Source organism: Primulina eburnea, chromosome 9 (assembly GCF_022965805.1).
Source record: "Primulina eburnea isolate SZY01 chromosome 9, ASM2296580v1, whole genome shotgun sequence".
NCBI lineage: Eukaryota > Viridiplantae > Streptophyta > Magnoliopsida > Lamiales > Gesneriaceae > Primulina > Primulina eburnea.
The window spans coordinates 26,596,549-26,614,524 of record NC_133109.1 but is presented as its reverse complement, the minus strand read 5'-3'; the positions used below and the strand labels follow the sequence as shown (position 1 = coordinate 26,614,524).

Here is a 17,976-nt window from a genome sequence, read left to right as displayed (position 1 = left end):
TTACATTGGTTATATCAATTCATTTAATTCAAATTTGAATTTAATTAAATTTATATTAATTCAAATGTAATTTATGTATTATATGTTTTTTTATTTTTTTACTCAATTAAAACTAAACTCTATTGAAAACATAAACTATATTAAAATTTTTGCATTGATTATATCAATCAGTTTAATTAAAAATTGTATAAATAAATTTAAAATACAAATGATTGCAATGATCAGTATCACTCATGAGGTAAATCATTCAAAAATAAATTTTGCTATTTTAAGTAATTTTCTGCCCAAATTACTTACTGAAAAAGAAATACGATATTTAATTAGTTTATTTAATTTTTCAAAAAAAAATTTGGTTGAGTATTAAGAGTTATTACTATATCAAGGTTTTTCAATGGACATTAATTTACCATTTAATAATCATAAATTTTTTTTTATCTCAGATACATATTATTTCGAAATTACCTTAATTTGAAATAATTAATACATTGAATTTTTCTTCCAAAATCATACGTATTTTGTATATCTTTAATTGTCTTCTTAAAGATTCAAATAAGAGAGCGAGACCAGGGCAGTGGCCCAATGGTTCTCATTTGTATTCCCCATGCAAATGGCATGGGTTCGAACCCCCACCCCTTAGTTTAGGAATTCAAAAAAAAAAAAAAAAAGAGCATAAGAAAATTAAAAGAGATATATTCAAAAGATTTTCAAATGGACATTAAACTACTCTCAATAAACATGTATATTACCCTCAATAATCAGAAATATTTGACATCCAATGCATGCCATTTGAGATTTCATAATTTGAAAGAGTTAATGTATGGTATAATTCTATCAAAAACATCCAATGTATAATTTTTGTCTTTTGAAATGTCTTATTTGAATTTTAAATTATAAATAATGTAATATTACATATTATATTAGAAATCAATTTTATTATATTTATCTTACTAAATTTATCTACTCCAAAATTGAATTATGAAATGACTTATCTTTTTAGCACCATATATGAGTTGAATCATTCCAAGATGTAATGTTCGTTTAAATTTAGATTTGTTCGTTGTTATGAACTACCTAACTACCTACATATGGAAACAACGAGAACAACAGATATTAAATTTGAAATATGTCTTTCATGATCGAGAAGTAAAAAATAGTATTCTTATATTTGTACAAAATTTTAATTATTACGTATTACTAATGTGATAATTTTCTTCTATATTATAAAGCTCATGTATATATGATAGTATAAAATGTTCCGTAATGAAAATGATTAAACCAATCCTAAAGAAAGTATACATCTTATTAGAAGATACATTATAAAATTTATCGACATTGTTTTGGAATACACATAGTAAATGTTAATAAAATAAATTTTCTGATTTATACATAATTTACTATGATTACATGTTTCATTTTTCTTTCGAAATAATAGGTTGTTGTGTATATTATAAAAATATTTAATAAATAAAATCACAATCCATTTGGATAAATATATTGGTTAAACAATTATTGTTGTCATTCAAATGTGTCGAACACGTGTCATGTCACAAAATTGCTTGTGAATGTAAATTTAGACGAAATTACTGAATTTTAAAAAAAATTATTTTTCATTAATTTTATTGAATGTGATTTAAAAATATTTTTTTTATCACATGTTTTAAAAAAAATATACTGCTTCTCGAAAATTAAAGAATTAAATATGTATTAAGATTGGTGGCTGACATCAATACACTAAACATGATAAGCATCATGTCATTGTCTTAGGCTATCACAATTTAAACTTTTGATATATGATAGTGATTATTAGCAAAAAAAAATTAATCGACAGACGTTGTATTTAATAAAGTTTTTTAAAATTAACGAAAATTAGTTTTTATTTTTATTTTTTATAATTATAATATTTTTTCGATTTAAATATCTATTCATTTTTCACTAATTTTTAATAATATCATCCCGTGCATCGCACGAGTTAAATACTAGTATTCAACAAACAACAGACTTCTCCAGGAAATTAGACTTCTAGACGAACAATAGTCCTTATCTAAATGGTTTAACAAAGGTGGTAGCTTGCTTTGTTGTTGTGCTGCTGGTCGTGGGGAGCGAGGTGAACGCAGATTGCTTGGATGACAGCTACATCAGTTACGACTGGAGTGCTGCGTCAAATGTAAATGTATGCATCCCTTTCTCGATATTTTCTTACAGTCCGTCGTGAAATTATTTATTTTAAACAATTTTTTAATGAAATTATAATATTTAAAATTTATTAATCCATAAATTTTTAATTTTTATATTTAAAATTTTATGTATCAATTATTTTTTGGGAATTTTTATATAATGTATTTGAATATTTATCGAACATAATAAATTAAATAAAAATTGATCCAAAAAAGAACATTAAACTAATATACATCAAACTGAATAAGATAGATATTATATAAAAAAATCAAATTCGACTGATATTTAAACTAAAATGTGCAATAAATATCAAAATATAATAAAATCATACGGTGTCTCGGTCTCGTCATTGTCGTAATCGTCGTGGTCGTCGCCATCACCATCCTCATGTCCATCGTCATCGTCATCGTCATCGTCGTGACCCAATTCATGTGATGACCCGATATAAGGCTCTCAGTAACTGCGTCTATGTAAGGATCTACGCTCGTGTGATGGTCTGGTGACAAAGCGGACACTGTGTGATCCTCCTGCTGTGAAGCGGTCGTGGTGGGAGGAGCTGCGTGGGCGGAAGACACTGTCATTTGGCTGCAAGGGTGGCTGCATAGATGCTCCTTGAGACATGACAGTGACCAGTAGACGTACTTGCTCTTCCAAAGAGGACATTCGAATCCTCAACAACTCGTTCTCCTTTTTGGACTCCTGGAACTCCATCTCTAGTACATCAGACCGTGTATTTGCTGTTGCTAAATCCTCTCTCAATTTTCGAGTCTCCTCACTCGTAGCTGTCATAGAACCCCCAGCACTACTAGAACCTTCAGGTTGACGTGGAGGCATCTCCTCCTGATAAATCGTGTAAGTCATGGATCCACAATCATACATCCGCCCTCTTTTTGGGCCCACCTATCACCAACTTGAATCTTGTGTTGACCTCATGTGCACTAGGAGCTTCCGGAATCGTCTCATCCTCGTATGGCATCAACAACTCAGCTATACATGTTTTCATAGTTTTATGCATGAAGAATATAATTTATATTATTTGTTTGAATTATAATTATTTTTAAGAGTTATTACACAAAATTGCTTCAATAAATTCACACGCTATGATCGCTCGTCAATGAACGTCCCATCTGCATGCCTATATGCGTTTCAAAAATTCAATAACAATAAAAATAATAGTATTACTTACTGTAATAAGTATGATTATGCGATATACGTATGATATATAACGTTGAAAATAAACAAGTTAGTTACCAGAGTATCTCCATGTTCAGCATATGACTTCTATCCTGCAATATGCATGGTTGTGCCAGTCCCAGAGCCTGCATTCTCCCTGTTTCTGTTGTCCTTGTTCTTTGAAGACTTCTCCTTCCAATCTTCACATTCCCAAACAGAATTCCAACTCGCCCATTGTTCCTCACCCACTCTCTGAGGATACCGTCCAGAATTTCTCAACGAGTGTACGTTGTAGTGATAAACGTTACCACATGCCTAAATCATAGATTTATGATCAACTCGTCATTTTATTCGGTCCACTTATAATTTTCTGCAAATTCTGAAGTAGCATTTATAATTAATTTAAATTCAAATTTAAAAATAACAAAGTAAAGTTTCAGTATGACAGTATTTACAACAAACTCATCCCAGTACTACTAACTCTGCTCAGGTAGGACATACTTCTACGAATGCCCACTAAGGCATGTCTGTAACGCGAATCTAGAAGTAATGTATCTCGACACCCAGAGACGGATCTACGCTAGGGCTATACTGGGCTGTAGCCCAGCCCATTTTTTTTATTTAGCGACGGTTTTTTGATCAGTCTGGATTTGCAAAAACATCAATGTGGATCGGCGACAGTTTTATCAAAAACCGTCGCAAATATTAGCGACGGTTATTTCTAAAACCGTCGCTAAATTATTAAAAAAAAAAGGTGGATCGGCGGTTTTAATTAGCGACGGTTTATTCAATAGAACATCATTACCACTTTGATGTTTTTAATGCAGCAATAAATTTCATTTTGATGGAGTTAAATACTCGGTTCAATGAGTCATCGGTGAAACTTCTTTTTCTTAGTATAGCTTTAGATCCTAAAAATTCATTTGACTCATTTAACAGTGATGATATTTGCAAGCTTGCGAAGAAGTTTTATCCTGGAGATTTCACAGATCAAGAAATTGTTGTTTTGAAGTATGCATTGATACATTTATAAACTCGATGTGATGCAGAATTTAAAGGTTTCTACACTTGTTGAGTTGTGTCAGCAATTGACCGAGAGTGGACGGTCAAGTGTTTATGTTATGTTGACTAGATTGATTCATCTTGTTTTGACATTATCTGTGTCTACTGCCACTATTGAACGGGCTTTTTCAGCAATGAAGCATGTGAAGACGGCACTTCGCAATAAAATGGAGGATGACTTTCTTGCCGATTGTTTGACACTCTATATTGAACGAGATTTAGCTAAACATATTGATGTAAATTCTATTATTGATGAATTTTATGTTTTAAAATCCCGTAAGGCACAACTTCGTTGAACGATATAATGTACTTTTTTTAATAATATATAATTTATCATATTGAGTTCAAGCCCACCCCAACTCTTATTCCTGGATCCGTCCCTGTCGACACCCTTCCATTACTCGACCTAAATCTGTTACAAAAAATTGAATTAAATCTTATAATAAAGTAACAAACTCCAACATATATACTAACACAATACTATTTATTTTAATAAATTATTTAGCATAATAAAAAAACTTACACGTCATCCTGTACTGATAAAGCTATACGTTATCCACATGGGAGCTACCCGGCTGTTGTGAAGCCATATGTACTATATACCTATAAATGGTAAGTAAACAAACTACATGAAAAAAATATGTGGTATTTCAAGCATCAAACTGATATGTCAATACTGAAAATAAAATCTTTAAAACTCAAATATTATAGTAAGTAATTTTAAACAGAAACAACCACATAAGTATTACACTAAGAAATAAATGATACGTTGAACAAAAACAAGCAAAGATAAAGAAAACATGCACTAATAACTCTAATCACTGTCACTGTTGTTGTGAAAGACATCATCGCTTGAAACTCGAATCATCTCTATCACTGTCACTGCTGTTCACATCAAGATCATTATCGTACAGAACCGTGAAATCGACCAGATCTTGCGATATCAACGAGAATTGAGTTTCGATGGCATGATTTTGACTTTCGTTATTTTGAAAAGCATATGTTATTTCATCAACTGCATTTACACTTGATTCCATATATGTAACATATGCTATTTTCTTAAACTGCTCATGAACAACCAATCTGAATTTGCTCTTTTACTTGTTGGGTAAGTCAAATACACAACTTGTGAAGCTTGTGTATCAAACACAAATGGTTCGTAAAAACTTAAATTCTTTTCTGATTAACATCAACAATGTCATACTCTTGTATACGCATGTCCTTAACCTAGATGAGTATCAAACCAAGAACATTTAAAAAGTATGGTTTGTTTCGGTGGCAAACTTGAGTACTCAAAATCAATTATATATTCGAGGTGACCATAAAATTTGGTACACTCACCATGAATTGAATGACCGCGAACTTGAACCCCTGAATTATTGGCGGCCTTGTATGATGTACCATTAAAAGTGTGGAAATTAAACTCATTGACACAATAACATCGATAAGTATTCACTTTCTGCAACAACCCCAACTTGGTTAATAATAGGAGAATTGAATTCAGTGTTTTATAATGTTTCCTACGAGAAAAATGAAGTTATTTGAGGTATATATGGTTCAGTGATTAATAACATTAATTATATAATCTTACACAGTTTTGAACCTGTGGCGCCCCAAACCTCGCCACGTAATCATGCAACATGTGACGTCATATGCATAAAAATATTTCTTTTCGACGACGTAATAATATAATGCATATACGACAAAAATAGTGCAATCACCACACTATCAACGTCAATGCAGCAGAAACAGTATAATAAATACACACATACAACTCAAATAAGACAATAAGCTATACTGTCTCTATCTACTATCAACTACAGGACTGTTTGACTAGACACACCTAGTCCTTCACCACTATCCTTGTAACGTACCGTACTTTTACTACTTCAAAATTTGCGGAAAAAAAATTAAAAATTTTCTTAAACATAAAATTTCATACGGTCATCACTTGTCATTTAACTTAATAATATTAAAATCAACATTTCCAACTAATATTTTCCAACAAAGTACTTATTTCAAATCATCTCACATCCAACATAAAAACATAATATTTTAAAGTTTTCATAAAACATAAACATAGTGGTCCTCGGGTTTAGCCTCCCGCTCAGTCCAAGCCTGCCACTTAGTCGCCACCTCCTGTCTCCTCATCAACATAAGCACCTGCATCGATTAAGTCTAGTGAGTCTAAAGACTCAACACGTATAAACTGGGAATAACAAGTATTACATAATAAAACCACATACAACTTCAAAATATAACATATATACTTGAAACTTAAACTTTGCGTAATAACCTTGAACTCTTAATAAACTTAAACTTTCATAATAACTTTGAACTCTCATAAACTTCTTTGAACTTGAACATACATACTTTGAAACTTGAACTTGAATAATAGCTTGAACTTTGCATAATAACTTTGAACATACGTACATACATACTATGACGTGCCATCATCATAAACTTTCATAAACATACGTAACTTCATCATTTTCGTAGAGGATGTTTCAAAGCAAGTGACCCATAACATAATAAATATCTGATCAGACAAACCACAGTACTGGGCTGACAGGGACGTATCCACTGCCACATACATGAGATCCCTGTTCATAATTTAACAGGCCAGTTGATCCACGTTCATAATTTAACGCTTCACAACCACGATCTAACCCGTTCATAATTTAACGGACGGATTGGTCCCCGTTCATAATTTAACGCTTTCCAATCCTAACATAATTTGGTCACAAGACATTTAGCATACCTCCAAAAACTTAAAATATTTTCTTTGCACGTCCTGCATACTTACTTGGTGTTGAGGGATTCGTTGGATCTCGATTGGGGCCGTTGCTGCACATACTAACATGAATTCAAAAGCTTAACTTGCATATCTCATACTTAGCATGCTTACTCTCCAGCTCAAACGCCTCTTAGGACATTCTAAAATTCCCATGACTCGATCTTGTAAATCATAGTACTAAATCATGACATCAAACTCAAAGCATACTATAAATTTTTCCCAAAACATGAAGGACACGGACCTTGCTTAAAACACGGTTCAATGATCCAAAATGAAACTTCATATCATCTAAATTAATTTTTAGTATACTAGGATATAAAGATTTAATAGTACTCAAAAAATCAAGAAAAACTAATTTTGAAGTAAAAAATCTGCACTAGGCAGCGCTGTCCCGCACAGGCAGCGCACCCGCGCTGCACAGGCAGTGCACCCACGCTGCTTCTGGCAGCGCAGGTGCGGCCTGCCCTCGGCCAGGCAGCGCCCCTGCGCTGCCAATGGCAGCGCAGGTGCGGCGCTGCTGCACCCGAACGCTACTCTTCCGACACGAACTCCTAAAAACATCATTACTAACTTTCGTATATGTAGCAACGATCACCCATCGATTCCCAACGAAGCCTGCAACAAGAAATTCTCAAGAACACATTAAAATTCATAACTTTCTTGAAACACGATTTGAGCAGTCATACTAAAAACTCCATAACTCACTCGTTTTTAATCCAAATAACTCGAATTTTATATCAAATCGAACGTATCAAAAAAATCTACGTTTTTGTAATTAAAAATTTTCTCAAAATCTTTACTGAAAAATCGCAGTATTTTTCAGAACAACAAAAACGTGAATTTGGTGATCCAAAAATTGTTTCAAACTTGATCTAAACGTGATTGCTCAAACTTCTACGCATCGCACATATAATTTTCGCATAAATAACAACACAACACATAATATGACATGATCGATGCAGCAAGAACAGAATATACGTGCCTTTTTGTTGGAACTTTTCAAGTTCGCAATCTTGATTTTGATGTTAACAAAACTTGTTATTGTGTTTCTAACATATTTACTCAAGTGTGAAGCTGCAAACACAAGAAGCAAACCGAAACTGAATTCTGCACAAACTGAATTTCTGGCGAGCTTCTGTATTTTGAAGATATCTCTCAGCTGGATGATCCAAACGACAATCCGCCAATTGGACTGATTAGAAAACTCAATTTCGAACAAGTTGTATTTCACGTCAATTGGGCAAAATCGGATGTTATCATGGCCTAAATGATCGCTGAACTACCGAACTGATCACACGAAAACAGCAATCAGTTGGGTTTGAGCAGCTGCGGTATTTTGGTCATATCTCTCAGCTCAGTTATCGAAACGAAGCGATTCAGTATGCATTGGAAAGACAAGACAAAGATCTACAAATCATTAATAGAAGTCAAAGTCTGAATCGAAGCTTAAGATGCTGCTAAATGGCGATGAAGCTACTGGTTCTGCACAAACTGAAATCAGCTGGGCTGATTTCAGCACACCTGCTGAAACTGAACTGACCTGCTGAAACTGAACTGAACCAGCTGAACTGACCAACTGAACCAGACTAACTGAAAGACCAGTTGAGTTGACCAGTTGACCAGAGTTGACCAGTCGGAAAAATGCCCAGTAAGCTGAATTTGACCGTTGCACTTCCCGAAACAGTACAGAAACTTTCCAACGGTCATATTCTTGTGTCTAACGTATATATCATTGTTGGGGCTTATAAATACAACATCTTGAAGATCAAACAAGAGCTTTTGAAGGAGATTAAAAGCATGGGCACTTAGCATGAAGAAATCAGCTAGTTGAGAGCACAAGCCCTTGTGTGAGAATACTGAGATGTACACTGTAGTGATAAATTCCTCACACACATTCACTCACACTTATACAAGAGAGTTGAGCTTCAAAGATTAGTTGAGTGAGACTTGCACAAAGACAATAAACTTGTGTATGTAGTCTTTGCATATGAGACATTAAACAATATGCTGATTGTGAGGTGCTGCCTACAATCTTGAGTGCTAGGAGTTCAGTTTTAGGCAGTGGGTAAGTCCTAGCTGAATGGGTTTGTACAATGAGTTGTATAAATCAAAGTCTTCTAGTGGATCCTTCCCAAGGGGAAGAAGGGGTGACGTAGGAGTGTTTGAAATCTCCGAACATCCATAAACAAATTCGTGTCTATTTATTTATTGCATTTACTTATGATTTCCATAGTTTTAAAGATGCATTGTTGAAGCATTTTATGTGTTCTTCAAATACCAAAATATTGTACACCAAGTGTTTGATAAAATGCTTCAACTGAATATTTTAACTCATTCAACGTGCATATATTTTAAATGGTTTACAAAATATTTATTCGGTTTCTACGAAGGATTATTTCGAGTATTTTCCGCTTGGTTTGAACACCAAACTCGATTTAATTCATCGATGTTCAATATTTCAAGAACCGAGCTATTGTAGCTCAACGATTACCCCCCTAATCGATCCTATCACTTTTGATATTTAAAAATACCGTAACAACGATACCGAAGCGGAGACGATACGGGAGACGATCCGGGATGAACTTTGCTCTATTTTTCTTTGAATAAACTAAACTAAACTTGCTGGAATTTTATAAAGAAGATGCGTTTGATGAAGGGAGAGGGGAGAGGAAATAATTGGAGAAGTGATTGAGAATGAAGAGTTTGGGAAACATTTCCATCTCCTTAGTCAAAAGGTTTGAAAGGTTTGTTTTTGTGTTTTGTTTTGCATGTGTGTGTGTACGTGTATTTGTGTGTGTGAATGTGTGAGTTGTGTGTAAATTTAAATTAAAATATTTGAATATGTGTATGTGTGCATTAGGAGACAAATGGTTAATGTGTTTGACTAAGAATAAAATGAATAATACATGTGTATAAAATATTCAAAGTGTGTGTGCTTGCAAATTTAAATAAATTATTTAATTAAAAATAATTAAGGATTTTAACTTAATAAAATAAATACTAATAATCAATTACTATACTAAATAAAAAAATGATAACTCTTTACTACAAATAATACATCCCTAACTTAAAATAAAATCCACTATTAATAAACTTTTAAAAATATAAACTCCTAAAATAACTTAATATTTAACTTAGGGTGTACTACTATTAAAACTTCATAAATTATTTAAAATACCCAATCCTAACTTAAAATAAAATCTCTCCATTAAATCACTAAAAATCATCCCTAAATTTGAATTAAATTATACATGTTTTAAATCTCAAAAGTTTAAAATCTTAAAATCACTTAATAAATTAAATTAAGTTTTAAAATATTAAAACTTCATAAATCATTTAAAATGCCTCAAACCTAACTTAAAATAAAATAACACTTTTTAAAATTTACTAAAAATTGTCCCGGTCTCCATTCATCGATCCCTCATCGAATAATCGCCTGAAACATAAAACTCAAGAAACATTTTATCTTGCATCAATTAAACATAAATAATTAATATAATGAAATAAGCATGCATTAAAATCCTTTAATAAAATACATAAGAAATTTATTAACTTGCACACACGTGGTTCATATGGATCTAAAATTTTCGGAACATCACAATCCTGTCTCACGCATAGTCTTGTAACCTGCCCAACAGAAACAGCCCCCAAAGGGTGAGCATATACAACAATCATCATCGTAATACATAACAGTTATATTAACAACAACATAAGATATAACTGAAATGATAACAGAAATACCCCCTTTGCCGTTTCTGGACAATCAGCCATCAACAACCTCAACAACATCACAATGCAACAACATCGACGATACGTCGCACCCCAACACCGGCGACAGCAATATCGTCGAACGAACAACAACATCGACGATACGTCGCACCCCAAGACCGGCGACAGCAATATCGTCGAACGAACAACAACATCGACGATACGTCGCACCCCAACACCGGCGAAGCAATATCGTCGAACGAATAACATCGACGATACGTCGCACCCCAACTCCGGCGACAGCAATATCGTTGAACGAACAACATCAACGTGACAACATCAACGAGAAGTCTCCCAACAACGATAGTCAACAATATCAACAATAATAAACAACAACAACTATAATATCAAATCACCCAATTCCGGTGATTTAACATCGTTTAACGCAATAGTATTCATCAATACTAAACAATAACAACATATGCTCGTACGTCAACACGTACCTGATAATCGAGTATATATAAAATCTGGCTATTTCTTTGATCCCGAGGCTTGTTATGTATCTAAATAATTCAACGACAATATCAGATCATTCACCGTATCAATACAATAATAACAGCCTCAACATATAACATCAAATAGCCCAACAACAATTAATTCAACAAAATATAAAACTCGATTATAAATTCTTATCGTTCAACAATTCAATATTCTGATGTATTTAATTCACAATACTACCATCAAATACACCCTAATTAATTAACTTCAAATAATAGGCTATTTTACAACATCCGTCAAATTACGAAAACTTTATATCAACGTGTAGCCTATACTTCGTAGACTCCGAATATATAATCAGAATTAATAACAACTGACAAACAACTCTCCAATCTCAATCCAAACATTAAAAATCCCTAATTAAAACAAATTAGGAATAATTCAAAACAACAACACAATAATCTTCTCTACTTCGTTAAAATCATACACTATTCAACAATCTTCAATTTCAGTATGATTTAACAATTTATCGGATTTATTCCAGAAATCGACGAATTTCAAACATCACCAAAAATATAAAATTTATACCTCAAATCGAAGACCTCGTGTCAACGATCCCAGAACTGAAGTCGGTTCGTCAATTGAATAAACCGATAAGCCGCACGATCGAAAAGAAAACTGAAATGCTATTTGTTTTTCTCTCCTCTCTCGTAGCACTGTTCCTCCGTTTCTTATGTCACCGCCACAATCTTTCTTTTTTTTTTTTTTTAAATATTATATTATATTATATTAATAAAATAATATAATATAATATATTTAAGATTTTAACACCGGTATAACTCTTTGGACCAGCCAAACGATCAAATTTTCTAAAACTCAAAACATGAAACTTCTATATCTTTGAGTTTTCTACGTTATATCCAAATTTCAACTCATTTGGATTTCATATGAACAAACTATGTCATATTTCATTCTTTAAAAATCATTAATTATTTGTAATCTCATATTACTAAATCAAAAACTTGTGATATTTATTTTAGGCATTACAGAACCAGCCAAAAAAAATTGTCTGCAACAAATCCTCAACACCAGAATCACTTATATCTGGCATTTGAGCACGCATTGTATTCTTGTACATACTGTAGTATTTTAAATTTCATTATGAAATTGTATACAAATGTTGAAACTTATAATTGTTAATTAAAAAAAAATCTACTTAATGAATTTATATTTCGTACCTGACGAAGGGCTTTATTTGAACACAATTTAGTTGAATGTAAGTAGTAAAAACATATTATTCCTCATTCTTAAGCCATCTAAATTTTGCAACGCCAATCGATCGATCACGATGTCAAAATATGGTTAAAATATCTATGTTTTGATCGTTGACATCATGAAATTATTGTTGCCTAGTTTTTCTTTCCCTAGTCATTAATGAATCACTAAAGTAATGCTAACAAAATGTAGATGCCTCTCCAACCAAGTACGCATTGCATATGGATCCCTCAACTCGTGCTTTGTCACGTACTGTTTTCTTCAACTTGCGCAAAAATCTTTCAAAAGGATACATTCATCTGAATTGCACGGGTCCCACATGGCGGGCTTCGCAAGGAAGATGTAAAGATAGATGTTCCATGGAGTCGAAGAAACTGGGTGGAAATATCTTCTCCAACTTACACAAAATGATAGAGATCTGTTCATTTAGGTGCATCACATCACTTTATTTAATATTCCTAGATGTTAGATTTGTAGAGAAAAGACTTAACTCAGTCAAAATCTCCCACACATCACTTAATAACTCTCTTAACACAACATATATTAAACGTTACATAAATACATGACAATCATGACTTTTCATACCAAACATGTGTAACTTGTTCATGTCCACACAGCGAGACATTTTCGAAACATAAGCATTAGAGAATCAAATATCCTTCAACCATCTAAATAAAAATTTTCTTGCTTTCTTGTCTAGTGTGTATCTTGCTTTAGGATATATTCTCGTAACCTCGTCAGGATGTAACTCTGGTCTTATACCCATTTCAACTCTTCTCGTCAGGACGTAACTTTAGGATATCTTGCTTTAGTGTGTATCGTCAGCAAATAAGTTTTCTTTTGACATTTTTTTTGCGGTTACACGGGCAACACTTTGCCATTTAATAAGTACCCTGGATGATTCAAGGCAAACACAACAAATGACTTTACACCAGTACAATACTGAAAGGATCGGTTAGTAGGTGATAAGTGTTTAGAAAGGGGGGTTGAATAAACACTCACCGATTATGTATTCTTTTCGAATAATGGGTTCAATTTAGTGACAAACTGACACTCGGTATCTCGTCAGCCGATAACAACTAGTTTAACTGAAAAATAGTTGCGGAAGTAAACTGACTGAAAGACAGAATAACTGAAAGTAACTAAAATGAAAAACACACGATATGTTTCTGGATGCTCGGAGAATGGAATAACTCCTACGTCACCCCTTTCTATCACAAAGATAGGATTTTCACTGAAAGACTTTGATCAAATACACACGTTGTACTGACCCACTTCAGTTTGGACTAACACTGCCAAACTGGAATTCTTAGTTCACAAAAGCTTTTACAGTGCGACTGAATATAACACAACTTGAATATAATTTTAACAAAGATTTCAAGGTGCTAACAAGCTCGTAAAAATAGCCTAGATTGCTAATGATAAATCTCATAAGAGTGAGCTTTGATATCTGAATGCGAGTTGTGATTTTAGCAGAGTAACAGCAAGCTTGAATATAATAGTAGTTCGGGTGTTATCATCTCAGCTACTCTCTTCACCTATTTATAAGCTTCCCTCTCCACGGTAATATTAAATACCAGTTGAAACTTTATATCCGTTGATTGCCACGTCGATATTCTCTGACACTCGTACACTGCAAATTGTGAAATGCGGCGTTCCACTAGTAGCTGCAGTCTTTTGTACTATTTGTCGGTTGTCGTTCTCAACTGATTACGTGTACAGCTGAGAGATCAGCTGAAAGATACTTTGCTGGAAAACCCATAACTGATTGTTTCAACTGATCAGTTCCCAACTGATCAGTTATATTTCTGCTTCAACTGATATCGTGGATAATATTTAGTTGGTACGCATTCAGTTGTGTAGTTCAATTTTCTCGTGTTCAGTTATTTGCATAAACAATTGGTTCGTAAATTGTATAACGCCGAAACTTAGTTTTCAACAAATACTACTGAGTTAAGAACTCATTCTTCAACTTACGATACATCCAATTTATATCGTTGCTATCCATTTTAGCCTACAATAAAGTGACAATACATTATGTGATTTTGACTTAAATTTGTTGGTTAGTTTTTTAAAAAATATTTATAACATACATTAATTACCCATAAAATAAATTGTCTTTAATAATAATACACATATGATCGATATTAAATACAAGTGTATTTCTACCTTGAAAAATCATATCTTTAACGTTTGAAATGTACGAAAATATAGTGATTTTAATCCTGTAAAGAGGCCTATTACGGGTTTTAGCTTTGTAAGCATGTACCTTATCAATATTTTATTTAATCTAATAATTTATTTTTTTCGTTTTGGTCATGTAACTTAAAATAAAAAAGAACTATAAGTTTTTCATCTCATATTTGCAATATTCTGTGTCGTGTTGCTTTTATTTTTATCCTTTGTTTTTGTTTAAATTTATGTTAATGTGTACAATATATATTTATTCTCGCTATATCAGTTACGTAAAAAAACATCAATACCAAATAAAGAATATCCCATGAGTTAAATGGATTTTGACAAAAAAATTATCAAAAAATAAATAAAGTTATTTTTAATGAAAACAAAACATTAACAAATAATGTGACAATTAAAATTGCAATTTTCCCAAAATTTACCAAAGTTCAAGTTTACAGCCAAGATATGAGTTGAACTAAACAGTGGTAGAAACAACTTCTCTCCCAATCCAAATGCTCCAAAAGAGAATCGAAAAATCCAGAAATGCTTCAATCATGTAACACAATCTTTTATTTTTAAAGAATTATGATCTATCCCGATGCGAACAAAAATGGAGACTAGAGCTAATTAGCTATACAGACGATGAGTTAAGAACATTTGTTTAAAAGCCTTCGTTGCCAAATGAGAGCATGAGACACACACATGAAGTAAAATTTATGGCAGAATTAGTATTAGATAGTACCATGTATATATTTTACAAACTGTTCAAAAATTATTAAACTAGATATTCATTGGTAAATACTCGCCATATTTAATGAAAAAAACTTCTTTTTCCTCCTCGACTATATCAACAACTAGACAACTATCTATCACCAAACTCTTCTTTTCTTCCTCGACCATGTCATCATTATTTCAACAAATTTCAGATTGTATCCTTCTAAACATTCATCAGGTTCATCAAGAATGACTGTCCTCAATAAAATGACATGTAGGTGAGCCAGCCGCAAGGCGGTTAATGATTATGAACAGAGCTATATTTAGATGTAATTTTCTTGGCTCAATAATACAATTCACGACTCGATATCAACTGGTTCGAGCAGGACGAAAGAATCGACCAAATACTTACATATCACCTAGCTTTGACTACATTATAGTTTTCCATTCAATAGAATCTAACACCTCTTCCATTTTCTTGTTTCTTGGGATCTTGTTTCTGGAGCAAACAACTTCATGAAACAAAACACAAAAAGCTTTGGGCCATTCCATTATCTCATCACAAAACATAGTTGTTTGTCTCAGTCTAAACCAGAAAACTAACTAGTTAGTCACTTGTAGTTTAAGGACTAGACTCAATTTCAAGATTCATACCAATAAAGCAGTTCAATCCTAATCATTTACTGTAGAATTGCATCAAATGAACTCAAGTTCGGTAAAATCAAGAGAAGATTGGCTTTCAAACATAAAGAGAAGCAACTTTAACATAAAAGATAGCACCAAATTATTCACACATCAAGCACCACAATAGAGTACAAAACACACCAGACACTGCAATTCTTTCATCATTTGTTCTCACTTTCTATGGCTGCATTGGCGGCAGCAAGATCCTCATCCAAGAACAAATCCCAAAGCCCATCCCACTTGATAAAAAACTCAGTATCCTCAAAATACTTCACTCTATGCACATCCCCTGCAGGTGTAAACAGATAATCCCCCACACCCAAATCATACTTTTCACCCTTACTCAGGTTCCATACAGATTTACTCCCTCTCATGACCACCAAATCATGCCCAAATGTATGGTGATGTGCCGGCTCTACGCTCCCGGCCTTAAACCTCACAATAGCTGAAGTGGGTGTCTCCCTTAAAAGCTTCATAGATCCACCAGGCATCACATCGACGGGGGTAAAATCTTTATCCTGCCGAGATTTAGCCAACGAGCAAATGAAACACGGCGGATCGACAACAGAGACATTGTTGTCTCCAATTTTCGACATTTCTTCAACAGATCGGTCTAAAAAGGACTGGATTTCCTCCGGCCAGGGCTCTGAACCGGAGGCTGGACACGGAGACTTAAAAGGGGTGTCGAGGAACGTAGAAAGGATTTCAATGGCGACCGTGGTGGGGGTGGACATTCCCGACACGGCAAGGACGTTGCAGTTATTGATCGAACGAGCATTCTGAGCGTCCCCGGGGGTTAGACATATCGCTGCGTAAACTCCCGGAAATTTGTTTGCAAAGATCGAGACGCCAGTGCCGGTTCCACAGGCAACCAAGCCACGGGTTTCAGTGCCATCATTGTTCTTCGCAGCTTGGTGGACGCGACTGCCAACTTCTTCGCCGATTGAGTAGTATTTGGATGTGCCCAGATCTTCGACTTCGATGTTTAGGGAGCGGAGGTGGGTGACAAGTTCGTCTTTGAGGCCGCAGCCGAATTCATCGGCTCCGGCTATGATTTTCATCCGGCGGCGCGTAGTAGGGTGGGCGGTTTGTCGGTGCTGCTCCATTTGATTGACTAATCAGTAGAAGCTGTCAAATATACTTTTCAGCCAAATAGATTGTGATTTTTTGGTTCACTCAAATGAACTTAGATATTATTCAATTTTTTTACTAGATTTTCAATGGATATCTCTGTTCAATTATTGTTTACTTCGTGATATGAGATAATCGAACTATCTGGGCCTAGGTGAGAAAATATATCGAAATATCGGAATACCGAAATATCGTATCGAAAAAAATATCGAACTTATCGAAAAAATCGATATGTCGAAAATTTCGATACCGTACCGAAATTATCGGTATCAGTATCGGTACATAATATTTTTTCGGTATATACCGAAATACCGAAAATAATTTTTTTATTATTTTTTTTAAATTTAAGTTCGGTATACCGAAAATATTTTCGATATACCGACAAAATTTTCGATGTCGGTACGGTACCGGTATGAAGTTTTTTCATACCGAAAATTCGGTATACCGAATGTGCGGTATACCGAATTTCCGGTATCGGTACGGAAAAATTCCATACCGATATTTTCGGTACGGTATACGTTATCGTAGTTCGGTACGATATACCGTACCGTACCCACCCCTAATCTGGATATGTAATATAA

General features: G+C 33.7%; 1 protein-coding gene across 1 annotated transcript; it reads right to left on the bottom strand.

The window, feature by feature from the left end:
• Positions 1 to 16,097: 16,097 nt before the first annotated feature.
• LOC140841403 (DNA damage-repair/toleration protein DRT102) lies at positions 16,098 to 17,429 on the bottom strand. The gene has a single exon (XM_073208794.1). It carries the CDS (start codon positions 17,368 to 17,370, stop codon positions 16,426 to 16,428), a length of 945 nt encoding a protein of 314 aa, XP_073064895.1. The 5' UTR covers positions 17,371 to 17,429; the 3' UTR covers positions 16,098 to 16,425.
• Positions 17,430 to 17,976: the final 547 nt, after the last annotated feature.

Excerpts from the sequence above, each read along its gene's own strand:
- LOC140841403 (XM_073208794.1), bottom strand. The coding sequence starts at position 17,370 with ATGGAGCAGCACCGACAAACCGCCCACCCTACTACGCGCCGCCGGATG.